Here is a 20572-nt window from a genome sequence, read left to right as displayed (position 1 = left end):
CAAACACACAGAAGAAGAAAAAAATCAAAATGAATATGTAATTGCACACCCGCGCAAAGAAAAAGTCAACAAATGGAAACAAGCGCGCGCTTGTAAGTGGATGCTAAAGGGAGGCAAATGAGCGGCAAGAAACGAAAAAAAAACACACAGAAATTAAGTATAACAATTAAAAGCAATATATATTTGTATTTTATTAAAAAAATATATATTTATAAATAAAAAAATAAATATTATAAAAAGCAAACGCGCAACCCACTACCAGAAATCGCGTACCGGTGTGCGCGCGCGGTTCAGCGTTTAACCTTGACAGCGAGCTGTGCAGCGAGTTGGCGGCATCATTGGCAACACTAACCCATTCACCAACACACACACACACACGCTAAAATGTGAATAAATGTGAGCCCACACACAGAAGTGCACGCGCGCGTGTGTGTTTGTGTGTATATAGCGGATATTCATTGACACGAGCGCTTACCAACTCATTGACAAATTGAAAACGCTCACCACTCACGCGATACACTTCATTCATACGAAAGCGCGCTTGAACCAACTATGTAGCTATGCATTTACTAAGCAGAAATTATCTACAGCGCACAACGCCGACCAAATTTGGTCTACCAAAGCGGCAAGCGGCAAGCGGCAAGCGCGCGCTGTCGCTTTTATATAAATATATGCATACAATAAAAAATTAATAAAATTAAAGCAAAAAAAAAATATTGGTTTATTTTTTATTTATACACACAACTATTGTTTACACCGCGGCGCAGCAGCTGAGCGCTAGCGCGCGCGGAAAAGGTAGGTAGTGCTGATAATGAGTGCGCGCTATACTTGATGATCAGTTGATCATAATGAAGATCGCACAGCGCGGACGGCGCGCGGACAACGCCGCCGCCACTTTGCATAGGAAAAACAAAATTGTATACAAATAATAACGCGCGCGCGCACAAACAACTGACCGCTAAACAAGCGCGGCGATTACGCTTAACAAGCTTTGAAAAGTGGAAAATTTAGAGCGCGCTTTTAGTTTTAGCCAGCGCGCCGCATGCCTTGCGCTGGTTTTTGAATATTTTTTATGATTTTATTTTTGTAATCTACTTCACGCTATCGGCAAAGTCGTTTTGCGCGCATGCGCTCAGCTGCCTACAACTTGAAACCAACTGTATGTACCAGTCCAAACATATGTTTGATTGTGCGCGCGCTCTCGCGTAACTGTGTGGTAAGTAGCATGCAAACTTTTGGGCGGCATGTGGCACACGTCATTGTGTCCCACGCTTTAATGTCACAACACAACACTGCCGCTGCTGCTGCTGCCACTGACATTGACATTATTCGTATGGCGATCTCGTGTATATCAATATGTTTGTGATCACTGATCAGCATGTGGCGAGAGTGCGGAAAAGCTCAGTGTGCGAGCAATGAAGTGTGACGCGTTAAAAAAAGTAGAATATCCTATAAATTTCGCTATAACTATTAAAAAATTTTCTCAGAATAAATCAAATCACTGGCAAGCGGAATCACTATGAAGCTGCATTTTCTACTTAAGCTGTTAAAATCGTAATTTTTTTAAATTCAAATAAATAAATATGAATATTATATACTCGTATTTATTTTTGTTGTAATTTGTGTAGGCTCAATAGCGATAATTTTACGGGCAGCGGAAGCGACAACGCAATATGCATTTTAATACGCATATTGACTTGAAAAATATATGAAAAAAATTCAAAATATATACGTGTACTGCTTACGCCAGCGCATATAACACGTATGTATGAGTAATCAAGTCAAAGCTACTGCCATATGATGAATGAATCGACTAACAGTATAGTATAAAATCAACTTTTGTTGGCAGGCAGCGCTGTTAAGTATAGAGTTCCTATAGTAAGTTGTTTTTGTAGTTATCATATTTTATTCAGATATATTATATGATCACTTTTAAAAAGTGGAAGTGTTCCGAAACTAGTCAATTTCTATAGTCCTGAAATGGGATCTTGAGAACTTTAGTAATTCATTATTTTTGTTACCAAAAAGTGAGGTTAAAAACGAATGATTCAAGAACTACAGAGATAGCCAGAGAATCTACTATGCTGCAGGCAACAAAATGGCACAAGATATATTCAAAAATCGGAAAATAATGACAATAATTACGGCAATTTTCAGGTGTTCCAAATAACGAAACAGGTAAGTCGACTTTCTGAGACAATACTGTTGTTCCAAACCTCTGTAAAATTATCTTTGAAACAACATTAATTTAGAGTACGAATTTACATACTATAGAGAATGTGATCTACTTTTGAAACAGCACTAGTTATGAGAAATAACGAAAAGAATTTTAGAGAATTGATCCATCGCTAAAACTTCCCGAAGTTAAATGCAAAGAATTGTGAAAAAATCTATAAAAAATTGCTCCTAAATCCAAATAAGATATAGCTAAAAAGCCGGGACTTGAGAACCTAAGTTGTACATTTTTTCCAAAGTGAGGTTATTCTTACCATGTTTTCAAGATCAACCACAGCAGAAGGCCTACAATAGTTGAATATTTATTAAGACTACATCTAATAAAATTTACAAAACTACTGAGAAGGAAGTTCAATGGTGTCTCGAATATGGTAGGGTAGTTTCCATAAGAATTGCTTCAAAATTTTGACTCTATTGAATAAAATATATGAATCTACAACACGATTCTTCTTGGGAAATATGTATATGGAACTCCAAAATCGGACGGATTTGATGCAAACAACTAATTCCAAATCGGTCTCTTTTTGAAGCAGATAATTTGAGAAACACTGAATGGCAATAAAAACAGAAACAGAAAACACCAAATCCCTAAAAGCTTACGAGCATTACAACAGTTATATTGCTTGCTCAAAAAAGAGCTTTTGGAGAAAGGATCCAAAACTCTCTACGAACATTCATTAGAAATATCAACAATTATGAAAAAACGTGAAGAAACATCAACTAATTTCAATTGAGATAATGAAATCTACAGATTTTCTTAAACAAGTTTTTTGTTCTGCATATAAAAAAATTAGAGTGAGGAAGCATATTTTTTCAAACTAATTATAGAGATTAATTTATATATCTTCAAAACACACTTTTTCAAAAAAATAAATAAAGCAAACAGTTATCTTTGTAATCATTACAAAATTCACTAAAATTACAATAGTTTTGTATTTATTATTTTTTTTTTTTTGTTTTGTTGTTGTTTAATAATTACAGCGGTTATTTGATCTCTGATTTTCAGTGTTGTTTGTTTATATTATAATATAATATATTATATAAGAAATATTTTGGGAGCCGATTGTTTAATTTCATAGTGCATTTGCTAAGCTTAAAATACAATACAAATAAAGTTTGTATTTTTGCTACGTTTTTTTTTTTAATTTCTGTTCGACAGAAATAAATAATAGCATGTATATATTATATGTTTTTTTTTTGCTTTGTAAATATATAAAAAACTAACTAAATGATAAATAAAACTAAAAATTTCTACATCAAACGTGCTAAGCATAAAAATTAAAAATACTAGAAAATTATATATAGCGTGTAATGGTTGAAGAGTTTATAATTCATTTAAAATATGATTGGTGGCGTTGGAAAAAAATGATTCCAAAATTTAATAGAAAAAAAAATTTTCATTGTTTTTTATTTTATTTATTTTTTTTAATTTTAGTCAGAAAAAATTTTTAACCTAAAAAAAATTATAAATTTAATTTCAAGTTATTTTTTTTTTGTCAAAATTATAAAAATGAAATTATAGATTATAAAAATTAAATAAAAATATATTAATTATTAATAATAAAAATATATTAATTATTTTTATTTATTTATTTTATTTTTTTTTTTTTAATTTTAGTCAGAAAAAGTTTTTATCCAAAAATTGTTTTAAAAAAAATTTATAAAATTTATAATTTTTTTTGTTTTTAATTTCTATTAATTTTTTTTTGTCGAAATTATAAAAATAAAGGAATTTTAGAAATTAAAAAAATAAAATATAAAATATAAATTAAAAATTCATGTTACAATTTTTGGTTTAATAATTTTTAAATTTAGTTAATTAAAATTTTTGGTTTAGGTAATTTTTTATATTTAATTTAATTAAAATGTGCATAAAAAGTATTAATTTTAAGATTTGTGGTTAAATTATTATATTTTAACTTGAGCATAAGTATTCCTGTTAATTATTTTATTTTATTTTATTATATTAGAAAAAAATATAATTTTAGTACTGTATTTTTTTAGAATTTTAATTTTAATTTTTTAATAATTTATTTGCATTAAAAATATTTTTTTTATTAAAAAGTTATTTATATAATTAAAAAAAAATTTATATAATAAAATTAGAAATAAAAATAGAATAAAATTTATAATATTATTTATATAATCATTTATTTTTTTAGATTACAAATTTTATAATTTTTATTTAGATCAATAATTTTGAATAAATATTAATTTTATTTCAGTTTTTAATAAAAAAAAATAATTTAAAAATCTTTTGTTAATACCAGGTTTCTTCATAAAAAGTTTATGTTTCCTCTAAACTAAATTTTTAAATAAATATTCAAAATTAAAATATTAATAATTTTATTTTTTTTTTAATTTCGATAAGAAATTTAATTTTTTTAACTTATTTCACAAATCTTGTAGAAAATATTTGGTTATTATTTTAGAATTTTATTCTATTTAAATAAAAATAAATAAATTATTTATGGAAAGAAATTTTTGGTAATTAGTTTTAGAAATAAAAAAATTAATTATTTATAGAAAAAAATTAGAAAGAAAATTTTTGGTAATTAGTTTTAAATTTTATTCTTTTTAAATAAAAAATAAATAAATTGTTTATAGAAAAAAATATGAAATGCATTTTTTGGTAATTAGTTTTAGGAATAAAAAAATAAATTTTTTATAGAAAAAAAATTTTAAAGAAAATTTTTGGTCATTAGTTTTATTTTTCTAGCAAATTTTTTATTAAATAACAAAAATTAATTATTCTAAGAAAAAAAAAATTTAGAAAGAAAATATTTGATAATTAGTATTAGAATTTTATTCTATGATTATTATTTTCAAATAAATTTTTTTATATAATAATCTTTTTTTTTAATCCAATTTTTTTAAATAAATATTTATTATAAACATGCATCGAAAGCGTTTTTTAATAAATTTTTAATTTTTTTTTTAATATTTAGAAATTGGTTTTAGAATTTTTTTCACGTAAATTTTTTTTCAGTCAAAAATATTTTTTTAATTTAATTTTTTTTTTGTAATATTTATTATTTTTTTTAATATTTATTATATTTTTATATTTATTATTTTTTTTTTTTAATTTTTTCTCACCACACCATAAACTCTTTAACCACTACACGCACGCATTTATTGCATTCAAATGCTGTCTTTTTGTCTTTTTGATTTTGCAAATCTACATTAAATTAATAACAATAATAAGCAACTGTGTCTAATAATTTCTTTTACGTATATATGTATATGTATATATGCTTACAACAACTAAACACTTACTACTTACATATTTAATATACTACATGTATGTATGTATGTATATGAAAACAACAAACACATTATACAACTGATCACGCTCAATCTCAGATATCCGCCATGCGCTACCACTACATAGACTCTGCAGCAGTTTATTATTATATGTTCTCTATTATATAAATATATGTTTGTATGTATGTTTATATAACTATATCGTTTCATTTATGTATGTAATTGGTAATTAAATATGTAAAACATTTATTGCACAAATTCGACGCAAAAAAAAAATTATTTAAAAAAAAATATTTTTATTTTCAAAAAAAAAAATATTTAAAAAAATATTTTTTTATAATTTTTTATTTTTCATTTTCACTTTTGTTGTTTTCTACTTTTTAATTTTTTATTTCCCGCAAAATAGCCGTTGAAAACGTAAAGCCTTCGAGTTGGTTCAAAAATGGCACTGAATTCAGTTTAAGATTTTATTTTATTTTTTTAAATAATTAAAAAAAAAATTCACTAGTTGCTCTCTTTGCGCGCTCTTTTCACCTTCATTTTTTTGACATTTTACTACAATAACAACTATTTGTTGCTATGCTATTGTGCTCTAGAGTGGGTACACAGTATAAGCTCCAATTTATGGCACTGGAATGCACGTTGTTGTCATTGCACGAAGTGTAGCCGAAGTGAGACGACACAAGGTGTGTGCGCCTAAAAGCGCGCTACACTTCATTGCTGCAGTACGTGCTAAAAACATGTCTTTAGTTTCTATTTGTTTTTGTTTTTGTTTTCAATTGCGTGAAATTGAAGCGAAAATATGGCACAGTTCAACTTACTTGAGATTACAATCAGAATCATTGTAAATAGGTATGTATGTACGAGTGGGTAGGTAGTATGTACGAGAGAGTAGCTAACGCTATTCGGGTCTGTACGTATGTATGTATGTTTGTGGTTTCTGTGTTGGATTTTGTCTTATTACCTTTTTTAGAATCGTGTCAACTCATCATAAATGACTAGTTTCGTATTTTCGTACGTTTTAATTTAATTTTTGTATTTGTTTTTGTTTTTTTTTTTTGTATTTTTGTATTTTCTTTTAATATATGTATTCTATATCGCTTTATAGTTCATAGCATATTAAATTACTGAGCATTTATGTTCTAATTAAAGGCGAGATCATTGATCATATTCGTTTATGTTCGTTACATACAACTAAGCAGAATTGGAGTTAAGAAAGCTTACGTATAGTATGAGTTACTATTTGTAAACCACAATAACGGTAGTTTGGAATGTTTGTATTTTGCACTAATTAGTTAATTATTTAAGTACACGCGTTGAAAAAAGTGAAAAAGTCGAGTAGTTAACTAATAAACATATGATATGACAGCTGACAGTTGACAGCTGACACCATATTTTTTTTCTTAATTTCCCTCAAATATGAATAAACTAACGTTAAGCTGCAGTAGCGAGTACTAACGCTTTTGCGCACACAAGAAAGCTGTAGTGAAAGCTTACACGAAAGCATGAAAGTTCGCCGAAAAGCTCCGTACACTTTCGCTTTTACATTTTGCTATTCTAACGCTTAACGTAGGCCTCGTCATGGCCAACATTTGTAGGCCTGGCACCCACACACACACACACACACATAGACACCTATCGCTGCGCATGCGTATGCGACATATGCGAGTGTGTCGAATGTGGCACATGTGGCACGTGCGTATGATGCGCATGTCCACCATGTGTTGCATACGCTTGCGCATGCGAAAGTGGCGATGGCTGTCCACCGCTATATGGCGATTGCATTATACTCTGCTCGAGTCCGTAATGTGATGCAGGCGCTTGCGGATGACTGAGATGGGCGTGACCATGATGACCGTAAATTAATTGTCTTACTTTTGAGTCCTCGTCCGCTATGTTATAGCTCAGCTCGGTCTCTTCGAAGCCAGTCGCTGACATGCGTTGATCACCGCCACCCACACTGGGCGGATCCGGTGAATTGAGACATGTTTGTATGAGTTGTTTACCAGCCTCGGATGTGATCATTGGTTGTAATTTGCGGGTGGCGAACGTATAGACGTGTCCGGTCTCTGAGGCGACCAGCAGCATTACTTGAGTGCCGGTTAGTGTGGACAATTCGTATGCCTGGAAATAAAGGGAAGAAGGTGTTAATTTATGGAAATTATAGTAGTTATAAAACTTAACTTAATAAAAATCTATAAGAGAGTCTCTCGCTATTAACGATACTTAAAGTAATCGGATTAATATATTAAGTAAGTAACTAGATATATAAATTTCTTGAGCTTGAAGATTGAATATATTCAAAAACATTTTTTAAGTACCAAAGCTTCAGAATTCAATAATAGTTTATCTGGTAGCCGGTAAACTGTTAAGCTTTTACGTAAGCTGAAGAAACTACCGACTACGAAAAGACTAAATCAACAACTCCCAATGCAGCCGGTTCTACGCTACCGGAGTTGACCCGGATTTTATCCGTTCAAGGGCTGCCCTTTCGACGATCTAACTAAATCATCATATTCTTCATGGTAACAGAGATTCTAAGGGTCACTATGACGCCTCTTCATGTAAATTATGAAAATAGTTCCGTTAATGTTCGAGATAAGCATCTATTGCTACGATAGTTATTACTGGATATGGCTTAAATATGTGGTTATTACTTAGAAGGATTTCAAATAATAGTCTAAAAATTAAATCGGTAGATGGCGCTGATGCTGAAATATTTCTAGAGATCATATTACTGTTTATTTTGATTAAATAACTAGATTTATACTTTATACTTGGTTTCACGATAGGTGAGGCTATAGTCAATATAAATCACAGAAAGCCTATTTAAAGTGCAATTTTACAAAACATCGTAATGAGAATGTCTATGAATTACTCAGAAGAAGCAAATATATTGTTCATAATCGTTCCCACGACAGTCGATTCTATGTAACAGGAACGGACTCGCATTTTTATATGGCCAAGGAGTGTAAAAACGGCAATATTCCACCAAATTATTTGGGAAATATTTTATGCCGCTACAACAACAACAACAATAAAGAGGAAGGGATTGGGGAAAAATATGAGTGGGTCAAAATAAAATGACTCAACATTTTCAAAACTCATTAACAATTGAAAACCAAAAATAAAATATATACCATATGACAACTGTGGAAGCAATTAACAACATAATTTAACATAATAAACCAACATATTTACTGCTTACTGTCAAACGCGCTGATGTCTAACAAACACTGAAAATATTTGTACCGATCTGTCACTTAAGCGCTTGGCTTATTTATGAACTGCGCCGGAGTAGGTATGCATGCAGAATGATAATTGGTACGATTAGCTAGTAAGTAAGCTAGTTAAGCAATAAAATGCAACAACAAGAACCACAAACAACTTAAAAATAACACTACACTACAACACAAATGATAATTTTAGCAAGAGCAAACAAAGCTCGATGGCAAGTAGAAGGCAAGAAGTAAAAATATATTTGTATGGCAATCTAAATATTCCCAGGCAACCAACAATCAATGTTAAATCGTTAGACGCATGGTAGATTTATATTCCGATACAAGCTAGTGTACATATGTATTTAAATTACAAATACGATCACGCTTGAGAACAGTTCTACTAGGTGTGTTCAAAAAATAACGGGAATTTTCGTACAAAAGTTTAACTGTAAATTTTTTTTTTTATTTTATTATATTGGTCATGTATCCCCGAAGTACTGCTTAATTTATTTTATTTTTATATAGCGGTCTATAAGGTTTGAGTTTTACGGTTTCCAAAGGCCATCCCAAAACTCGAGTTTGAGAAGCGCTTCGACGATTGGAAAAAGTGCTGCCCTAAATGCATAATATCGAATGAGGACTATTTTGAAGACAACATTATAAAATTTTTTTTTTTTTTAACGAAAATTCCCGTTATTTTTTGAACACATGTTGATGGCAAAGAAAAGGTTTGTATATATATTGTTAGTTAAGCATGCGTCACATTGAATTTCCATTGCAAAATCTTGACAGGCCTATATTATGGTGAGCCAGAAGCAGCTTCTGTCCTACGTGTAAGCAGCGGCTTACGAATGCACGCACCGGCCGCACAGGCGCGAAAGGCGCGCATACTCAGTGGGATGCTCATACAAAGATATATTTTCTTGCATTTAATAAGCAACGCTAACGGCGAGTAGCGTTTGAACGAGCTGCTTAAGTAGCAGCAGCAAGTACAAGGAAATTACAAAGTAGTGGCACAGCGAAGAAGAACAGCAACGAAGGGTGAAGAGCAGCTATTGGAAGAGTCTACAATGCTGCGCGCGGCTCCGCATTGGCTCGTTGTCGCATTGCGGCCACTTACAATTGCAGTGAACGCCTAAACGAAGCGACGACCGACGAACTGATCAACCGACAGTGCGACCGCACGCCTCACCGTCCGTGCGCGCAACAACAACAACAACAACACGCGTGTTATACATTTAACATTCGAGTAAAAATCTACGTTTACGCTTTACGTTTGTTTGCTCCGTCGAGACCAAATCATTTGTTAGAACGCGATTATTTGTGTTTGCGACACAATGTTTGGGCTTTATCGGAAAGCGACGATCAGCGCGCGGATGTAAGCGCTGCTTGAGCTTGAGTCAAACCGATCTGGCGGCCGCATCGAACGCCATCGTAATCGCAATCAAACTGCGCCAGGTAGCAGCAGCAGCAACAATAACAACCAGGGAAATCACAGCAAAAACAATAACACCAGCAAACACAGCAGAAACAACAACATGCGCTTACAAACAGACAGCTGTGTCTTCCTCCCGGAACAAACGAGCTGAGCAGACAATTGTCGGTAATGCCGACGTGTGAAGCTCGTTGTTGCAACTATTGTAGGCTGTTATTGTTGCTGTTGTTTGTATGCAAGTGTGATTGTTGTTTTTATTGTTGTTGTCGTTGTATTGCAGCCGCATTGGCACTTCTGTTGGAAAACTACGCAGATTTACACACAAGTAGCAGGGAAGCTGGCAGTCAGACCGCCTTTTGCCAACAACCTTTGGCAGACAAACTGCGACAAGCCGCTGCAATCCTTCGTAAATTCAATTTAACACCTTTTGGCGGCATCCTTTACGCTTACGCTTTGACTATACGAATGCATTGTTATTTTGTGGTGGACTGTAGGAGCATAAGCATGCGCGGAAGAGGAGGGGCTGTTACCCCACACTACTGGTGTTGTTGTTGTTGTTGCTCATGCTTTTATTTGTATTTTAATTTTTACCACTGTTTTACATGTTCTATTTGTGGTCATCGCACGTGCGACAATTTTTCCACACATTTGATCCTGTCCGAGTAGGCGCGCGTTCCGCTTGGCACTCGCGCGTTGTGAGGAGAGTGTGCATGTGGTGTTTTGGCGTTGCATTGCAAATAAAAAGTGATATCGAAAAATAAAAAGAAGCGCATTCACATGCTCGTATTTGTTTATGTAGAATTCATGTTTCGGCTGCCATTTATCGCGCGCTGTGGCAGCTGTGTGCCAGCGCTCGTCGCTGATGGCGGTGGCGGTGGCTCTGATGGTGGCAGCCACAGTGACACAACAGTGCCAACCCTTTTGGCATGCTACACAAATCGACAGCAAGGCATGCGCTATGCGAGCAGTACTATGTGCAGCTTTGTGAAATTCTTGCGAGGCTTTGCTGCAACTTCAGAAATAGTTTTACATAGCGAGGTGCATATTTGTATGTAAAAGGAGCATAAGTAAAAAAAATAAAAATAATTTTTTTGCAATCTTTGAAATTTGGATAAGAATGATTTAAAAAAAAAAATAAAAATAAAAAAAAAATTAAAAAAAAAATAAAAAAAAATTAAAAAAAAAATTAAAAAAAAAATAAAAAAATATTTAAAAAAATAAAAAAACTATTAAAAAATAAAAGAAACTATTAAAAAAAATAAAAAAACTATTAAAAAAAAATAAAATAAAAAAATTATTAAAAAATTACAAAAAAAAAATTATTAAAAAATAACAAAAAAAAGTATTAAAAAATTATAAAAAAAAATTATTAAAAATTATAAAAAAAAAATTATTAAAAATTATAAAAAAAAAATTATTAAAAAATTACAAAAATTTAATTTAATTAAAAAAAATAAAAATAATTGTTTTTATTTTTTTTTTTTTGTTATTGTAATATTATTATTGTATTTTTTATATATAATATCAAAAGCAAAATTCTTTGATTTCCTAATTATAAAAAATTAAGAAATTTGTCAAACAATTTAAAAATTAAATATTTTTTAATGAACAACTTTAATTGCAATATTATTGTAAAATATATGTAAACTTTAATAATGAAATTTGTTGAATTTATGAAATAAACATAAAGAAAATAATATTTTAATATATGTTATATAATTGTGAAATTGATAAATATTGCTATTAAAAATATATGCTAAAGTGAAATTTAAACGATGATAAAAAATATTATAAAATAAAATAATTTAAATAAAAAAATAAAAATTAAAAAAAAAAATTATTTAAAAAAATTTACCTTTAAATAATAAATTAAAAAAAAAAAATTTAACAAGAATTATACAAATAAAATTTTTTTTTTGAATAATATTTTAAAGAAAATAACATTTTGAGTTTTTATATAATTGGGAAATTGATAAATATTCATACTAAAAATTAGCATTTATTATGTATAGTGATATTTATATAAAAAATGTGTTCAAAAAAAATTATAAACAAAAATTAATTATATAAAAAATATATAAAAAAATATTATTAAAAAAAAATATAAAAATAAAATAAATGAAAAATTATTTAACAAGATTTATGCAAATAATATTGCATTTTTTTAAAAAGTTTTAGTAATCAAGAAATTATTTTTAATTTAAAATATTATTATTTTATATAAAGAAAACTATTCAAATATTATTATTTTTAAATTTAATTAAGAAAACATTGCAATGATATACAAAATTAATTGTTGTCATTATTTTAGCACCATAAATTTAAAGGCAATTAAATAAAAAATAATAATTCGAAAAAGTTTGAATACTGGGATGAAATGTTAAAAAAAAAATGTTTCTAAATTTTTGTTTGCTAAAATAAGCAAGTTGAAAAAATAAAATAAAAAAAAATATAATAAATTACATAAATAAAAAAAAATTTGAATGATAAAAAATTTTAATTTTAAATACAAAATAATTGTAATAAAATTTGGAAAAAAAGTATTTTATTAAATTGAAGTTGAAAAAATGAAATAAAAAATATAAATAAAAAAATAAAAAATATAAATAAAAAAATAAAAAAATATAAATAAAAAAAATTGAAATGAAATAATTGTAATAAAATTTAAAAAAAGTATTAAAATAAATTGATCACAAAATAATTTTTTATAACTTTAAAATAAATTTAAAAAAATATACATACATGATTTTATATACCACAAATCTGGTATAAATATAATATAAAATAATAAATTTTCCAATAAACACTTTTATTTTATATAATTATGCGCTGCTGCTGCAAGCATTGTAGGCGTGCAGATTTCAATATTCTTGCGTTTCTACGTTTTAGATTTCATATCAATAACAGCTACATACGTATCTATCGCACATTAAGCACATACATATGTACAAGCAACAGCAACACATGGCGAATGATGACACGGCAACAACATGTTGTCAATGGTTGTGTAGTCAAATGAGCAAAACTTAACCCACGCATGCGTGGTTGCTTAAAAGAAAAAATAAAAGTAACCTAATGGAACTCTGGCTTGTGCAGCAAAGCAACTCATCATGAATTGAACGCCGCTGATGATATCATGTGCGCGAATATTGTGTTTGGTACACTTTTTTTTGGCATTATTTAGCACTTAAAACATATACGAGTATCTATAAAATTTATTTTCAAATATATATAAAATATATTAAAAATCAACAGCTTGCTGTGGACACAGGTCGCTTGCGTGGTTAAACGCTGCGCGCGCCCTAAACTCACCGCCGGCGACCACGCAAAATGTCACACAAAAAATTGCCCAATTTTGGTAGTTACGAGCATATGCTCCCAGAGTTTTGCTTATCTACTATGATATACAACCACCCACCTCTGGCAGATGTTGCTATTTAACTCACTAAAAGCACATATTGGTGTGTGTGTGTGTGTGTGTGTGTGTTGTACGTAAAACATTTTTCCGGTTTTTTGTTTTTTTTTTTCTTTTTTCAAATTTCTATTAACTAACTAACAGAACTTTGTCCTAAATTAAGCATATTTGGTAACTTTCATGTCCAAATCTGTGACTTTTTGTATTGAAAACTATAGGGAAATACAGTTAAACTCTGGCTATGGCTATCTATGTTGCTATTAGACTAAGAAATGAAGTTCGTTGAACTTCAGTTGGCTGGTTTATTGTCTTTATAACAGTAAATTGTCAAAAGTCTTTCGAAAATTTGGCTAAGAAACGGAAACCCAAAGTAAATTCTAATTGTTTGAGTTTCAGATACTTTTTAGGTTAGATTTTTTCGGAACGGAAGATAATTCAGAAGAGCTGAAGCCAATATTGGATCTATCGATTTTCTGATTATGGTTGATGTATGAAGGGACATCTACGGTGTTAGACGGATTATTAGTCAGATTATTTCCGCCATCAACCTCGATATTTTCAATAATAATTACGTGCAAGATGAGTTGAGAAAAATATTCCATTTTAATAATTAGCTACCTGAAGCTAAGACCAAACTAACTTAGGAACCGAATTAAAAAAAGAAAAAAATGGGTTATTTTCCACAGAACGTACAGTATGGCAACACCAAGAATGGAAAATAATATCCTGCTTTTAATATATTCGTAGTTAAAGGTCTGCTGAGAATAAAAAAATCTAACGGTACACAATTTGTGATACAATATACAGTGGAACTCCTATAACTCGAAGATCTCCATAACTCGAACTCTTGAAGGGGCAATAGAAGGCAACTTTCATACAAATTTCCTTCCATAAATCGAACTTTTTGGTCAGGGCATAATACAAAATTTCAAATTTTACGATCGAGGCAGAATTTTAAAAGAGTTCCTCTATATCCTACGGAGGCGAACAAAAAATATAATATTACAGTTATAGATTGCATACATCATTTAAACAAAGGCATAAGATATAGACGTCAAGAGCCAAGCAATAGCAAAATGTAATAAACAAAATTATAAAAAACATCTTTTAACGTATGTCTATAAAAAATTTTTGCGAAACAAATAAAGAAAACAGTGTATAAATCTTATTTTAGAGCTTTTTAAAAATTTATATGTTTTAATGAAAATTATATAACTCGAAGTCTCTCTAACTCGAAGTTTTTTTGTGGATTATGGTGATTCGAGCTACAGAAGTTCCACTGTTAAGAAAAATTAATACAAAAATATAAATTGTTCAGTGAAATTATTGTTTTAGGAATTCCAACTTGGATTTTAATCAATTTCTAAGTGGAATCTTGCACAATAAAATAAAGAATAAACATTTTGTTGTATTAGATTATTACTTATTAGATATTATTTACATTTGAGGTTCTCTACTTGAAAATTAACTTGATTTTCACTTAGGCTTCCAATTAGACCACTATCGTTTTTGCATAGCATTTTTAACCTTATAAGATATAAAAGCAAGGATGTTTTTCTTATAAGAATTTTAACGAATAATTACACGCCACCCGTAGATACGTCAATAAAAAATAATAACAAAAAAACGTGTGTAAACTTAAAGCTGGTAGCCTACCTACTACACTTTAGCAACTGGAATAAATTCCAAATTCGATTGCTGATGGCGATAAACGGGGAAAATAAGCCAAATGCAAATGCGTAAGCGTGTGCCAAAGTGTTAACATTTTATTTTTTAAGTTTGCACAATGTAGAAGAATTAAAAGCCGCACATCTTTAACATTCTCACAGCGCACTTTGTACAACAAACATACACACAGTAGCTGGCACAATATCTACTGCTGCTTGAAGTTTTGTTATTGATTTATTTCGTGTGATGCACTTAGAAAAGGCTGTGAAACTTAAAGCGTGTTACTTTGTCTATCTGCTGCATTTAAAAAGATAAGACGCCTACTGATAGAAAGCGGATACACACGTAGCCAATAATATGGATATGGTAAGACATATTGTAGAGCACTTAACACGTATATAAATAAATAAATATATTTATGTACGTTTATATGTTTAATAAGAGTTTAAGCGTACGGCTAGTACTTTAACTAAACGAAAACCACTTAAGTCTTATGCTTGTCGTGTGGTGATTTCATAATGTACTTATGTACTTTTAAATAACGTATATATATTTCTATAATGGTAGCAGCAATAATAAATATGTATGTACATACATACTTAACAATAGCTAAAGGTATGAAGGATTCCTAAATTATATTCTACATTTAAAAAAGGCAACGCTTTCTTCATTCAACTAGCTATGATAGAAGTTTTTCCGCCCTACGTAAGGTTCATTTAAAATAGTTAACTATGATTTCAAAATCAGACCATTATTTACACTTCAAAAACAAGTGGCACTTATCATATTTTCTACATCTACAACTTATCAGTACTAAATTTATTGTTTTTTTGTTTTGCCACACTCACCTTCTTCATGATGCCGGTTTTACGTTTGGAAAATGTCGTATATCTACGCAATTTATTATCGATATATTCCATTTTGATTTTGACTCGCCCTTTTGTCTTCTTGCCATTGGCAGGAGGTGACTTTTTGTTTTGCAACGCAGTATAACTGTCGTCCACCACATCCGGCACGTTGCCGCTCACTTGACTCTGTTGTTGTTGCTGTTGCTGCTGCTGTTGTTGCTGCTGCTGCTGTTGCTGTTGTGCACTTTGTTGCGCACTACCACCAACACAATCGAGTCCTTGCAACGATTGCGTTGACATGCCCGTAGCACTACTACTACGATGATGATCTTCATAACAATCGGAACCAGCACGTTTGATACCACGTTGTTGACTTGTATGGCCACCTGTACTGTTGCCGCTGCCGCTAACCAACGATTGACACTGTGTGCTATTGGGCATGAGACCGCTCGAACGTGAACTGAATCCACCACCGGCACCAACACCCATCGGCTGTATGAGGCCGCCTGATGGTGGACGACCGCCCAGCGCACTGACAGCCGCTGGATTACCACCATATATGTCGGCTTGATCGGCCAAACTTAGGCCGATACCGCTCATGGGGTAGTTGAGGTTGTAGCGCGAGTCACCTCGCGTAGGATCCATTCTAAGGTAGAAGTTCTCCACCGTGACGACTTTATGTTTACACCTTTATTAAATAAAATACACAAACACACTTGTTAGCAACTGCTGTTGGTTAGCGGTTGTTTGTAGTTGCAATGGTACTGTTGGTTGTTATTGCCGTAGGCGCTTTTAATACACCGTAATCGGCAGTCAGTTAGCAGGAGCACTTGCTTTGATAGACAATATCAAACGGCACGACACGGCACGTCACTGCAAACCTCAACACTACAATAATATCACTTTCTCATTCGTTTCAACACTAAATTGTAACAAATCGCGTACAAGCAGCGTAAACACGGTGAATGTGGGGCTCTTATTGGTGCCTTTTGTGGCCTGTACAAGACAACAGCAAACACTTGAATTCCAAAAATAAACACAAAAACGCACTTTTGACACTTTTTGAGGGAATCTCGGATCGTATCAGCATCGAATCGGACACCACAAAAACAAGAAGGCGACGACGAGACAGCTGCACGCAACTGTCAAATTAACGCATGTGGCTCGTCGAATTGCTTGCACACTAATATGAACGACCGTTGCAGGAATATACACACGAAATTACGGAACACACACAGGTAACGTGCAGTGCTGCGATTCCTATTTTTAATTTTAACCAAATTTTTATCTAAATTAACACAGTTTCCAAACGGAACGCGCCGTCGAAAATTTGGCACTCCGGACTATTGGTCGATTACTTTTCTTCGATTCCTTTTAGCTGCGGCCACTGCTAAACGCTTGTCAGAATCAACAAATGTCAAACTATATATGGTACGCTCTTCTCCGCTCACTGTCTCTCTGCTTTCTATATAGTTGTTGTTGTTGTTGCTGTCAGCTCTTTTGACGCTGTCAATTGCTTTCAATGCTGTTTCAGTGTTGCAAAATGTGTGCTTTTATCGTAAAAATTGTTGCCACTCTGTTGTAGTAATTGTTTTTCGCTGTAGAATTTCACCAAAAAATTTCAAAGCTGTTGTTTTCAATACTTTTTATGGCTAAAACGTTGTAAGAACTTTTTTTAAATTATCCACCATAAATGTTTTTAAGATTTATGGAATTCTTGTACTAAAGCCGCTGCTGCTGCTGCCATTGCTATAAATCGCTATTATAATCCAAACGCTGTACGCCAAACTGATAAGGAGCGCTATTACCACTTATGTACGCTCGCTTGTTGGCCGTAAAAAAATACGTAAACTGCGGAAATATCGCTTGTAACAGACAAATATGAAATTATATCAATGCGTTTATGTCGTTATTGCGACCACCTTGATGTTCTCTAGATGGAGGCGCGCTACCGAATAAACTCGCTTTCGATCGCGTCACACAGCACGACCGTTTTTTTATTTTTCCTTATTTCATGCTGCGGCAAAACTGGAGAGCTTCACAAGTAAAGCACACACACACACACATACACGTAAAGCGTTATTGTGTGGAGCGCCAGCCAGTCGACAAGCCAGCTAGCCGGAGCGCCGCCAAAATGCTGCGGTGTGCTTTCGTTTTGGAGCGCGCCAGTTGAGTTGGCTCTTCGTTCATATTCATATGGCGGAGAATGAGAGCGCCAACTTGTGTGGAGACTTATTTGTGTTACTCTTTCAAGTCGCAGTCGAAGTTTTCATTCGCTAGTCAGCTATTTTTACTGGCGCTCCGCTCAGTGAGTGCCGTTGAGACGCGCTTCATTCATGGCATTGTTTTTGTTTTCGTGCATGTGTTTTATTTTTTTTTTTTGTTATTTGCTTTTTTGGTATTGGCTTCTCTTTTGGCATTCACGAATATTCAAAGCGTTCAAGCCAGACTTTAATTAACTATTACTGCCAATGAAGGCCTTATCTTTTACAAATGCACCAATACAGACACACGCGACACAACAACAGCAACAACATTGACAGTTGTGTGTTGAGTCTAAGGCGCGCGATTTTGATTTGATTTATAAATTTATACATATGTATATATAAATGTTTATACATATATATTCAGGCGTTTGTCGTTGAGTGGCAGCAACAACAACAAAATGTAGTGGGAAAAAACAAGCAGAAATCATAACTACGGCTCACAACATTTACGGTGCTATTGGTTGAACGCTAGCAAACTCCTCCCCTTGTAGGAATGCCGCAGCGACGCGCGTACAGCCGCTTTGTATTTGGCATTATTATGAGTGATTGCGCTTGGAGACAAGTGTCTGAGTGACGCGCCCCATATGCAAATGGATGTCAGCAATTTTTCATATTTACACTTTGGTGCAAAGGAAATGATTACCGTAATTTTAATGTTTTATTTAAGCGCTTATTAAATGTGGCTTAAAGGCTTTAATAAAGCGCGTTTTTGTTTGTTTAGTGCTTTTGTAGTAGATATATTTATATACATATGTATGTACATATGCCGTTATGTTCTGGAAAAACTTGTTTGTTTGAAATGAATTTTGAAATAATTTATTTTATTCTACGTTACGGATCAACTAAGCAATCCTTATTTGGGCGTTTTTTGTAGGTGTTGAAGCGTGTGGAATCCGTCTAAAAGGAACATTGTTGTCACAACAATGCGTAAAATGTCGATCATAGCCAAATTAGAGAAGCACCTGCAATTAGATATGGCCAACGACACACGTGATTGTACAGATATATGTATTTGCAATATATGAGTGACGAACATACGCCCCTTCATATATGACATGCAAGCCGCTAGTGGGTAGACAGTGACTGACAAAAATGCACACACTTAAGGGATTATGCAATTTATTAAGTACATACATACATACATACATACTTAAATAATTTATCCGTTATTTTCGCTTTAACAAAGTCTTATTTATAGTATTATTTTCAGCGCTTATGGGATAGTGAGCGGCAAGCTTCAACACATTTTTGTGAGTGCAATAATTAAGTTTACAATCAAATTTCTCACGCTACTTTTTCAGCGGATTCTACAAAAAGCGGATTACAGACTCGTATCTATCGATGGTTTCGACCGACTAACGGGAAATCATAACTTTAAAGCCAAATTTTGGTTGTAGTAGCGAATATTTGATGAAAAGATCGCCGAAAGAACCATATCTTTTTAAGCGTAAGTTTTCTAAAAGCTGTAAGAATTTACAGATTTAGAAGAAAAACTTACTTACTAGACTGTTGGATAATTGGCTAGCTATATAAGTATCAACCTTGCCATTTACGATCACTAAAGCTCTCCCTAACCTCTAAATGCAATAACAACTCCATAATCTTGCCGATTAGCTATACATTTTCAAATACCAATTTTCTAAGAGTTAACAAGTCTTATGTTCCACTTAATACAGAATACCTAAATCAGTGCTTCCAAGCTTTTCCGAATGAATGTCGGTATAGAAGTATAAGAATTTACCAAAGCACAGAGCTCTATAATTTCTTCAAGACTGTTGGATTTTTAGATGAGAACTTTAGATGTTGTAAATAGTTTAGTTGGATTTTTAAAATTTGGAAATCGAAACATGGCATGGTTCTTGTTGTTGTATCGTCAGAAAGAAAATGATTTTGAGAAATGCTTTCGAGATGGCAGTACTTAGTCCGTTCCGCTAACGTAGTACCGACTATCGTGGAAACAAAAATGTGACCGAATCGAATGCACTGTCCTTGCTTGGTCCTTAGTACGTTACGCGTGTGTTCCGCTTATGGAGGCCCGACTATCGTGGAGAAAACACCTTGGCCGAATCAAATGCACAGTCCTTGGTCGATGACAGTAGTTAATTCGATCCACTAACCCCGTCTTAACTATCGTGGAAACAGAATTCTGGCCGACTCCACAGTACAGTATCGATTAAAGATCCAAGATCCAAGTATAAAGACTCGACTGCTATGGCAAC

The 20572-nt window shown here is 32.2% G+C and overlaps 1 protein-coding gene across 2 annotated transcripts in view; it reads right to left on the bottom strand.

Moving 5' to 3' along the window:
• The window catches only part of LOC105210343 (serum response factor homolog), a 52173-nt gene extending 34106 nt beyond the window's left edge, over positions 1-18067 (bottom strand). Inside the window, exons 1-2 of one of the 2 annotated variants that reach the window (XM_011181228.3) lie at positions 16087-17492; positions 7375-7623 (exon numbers count right to left, since the gene is read on the bottom strand). In XM_011181228.3, the coding sequence (XP_011179530.2) occupies positions 7375-7623; positions 16087-16731 (894 nt within the window). In that variant the 5' untranslated portion in view covers positions 16732-17492. Of the gene's footprint in view, positions 1-5269; positions 7624-16086 lie in introns of those variants that run through there. The other variant, XM_011181229.3, reaches the window with a different exon arrangement.
• Positions 18068-20572: the final 2505 nt, after the last annotated feature.

This window comes from Zeugodacus cucurbitae, chromosome 6, assembly GCF_028554725.1.
Source record: "Zeugodacus cucurbitae isolate PBARC_wt_2022May chromosome 6, idZeuCucr1.2, whole genome shotgun sequence".
Classification (NCBI taxonomy): domain Eukaryota; kingdom Metazoa; phylum Arthropoda; class Insecta; order Diptera; family Tephritidae; genus Zeugodacus; species Zeugodacus cucurbitae.
The sequence above is the reverse complement of the archived record's forward strand: the minus strand, read 5'-3'. Positions and strand labels throughout refer to the sequence as shown.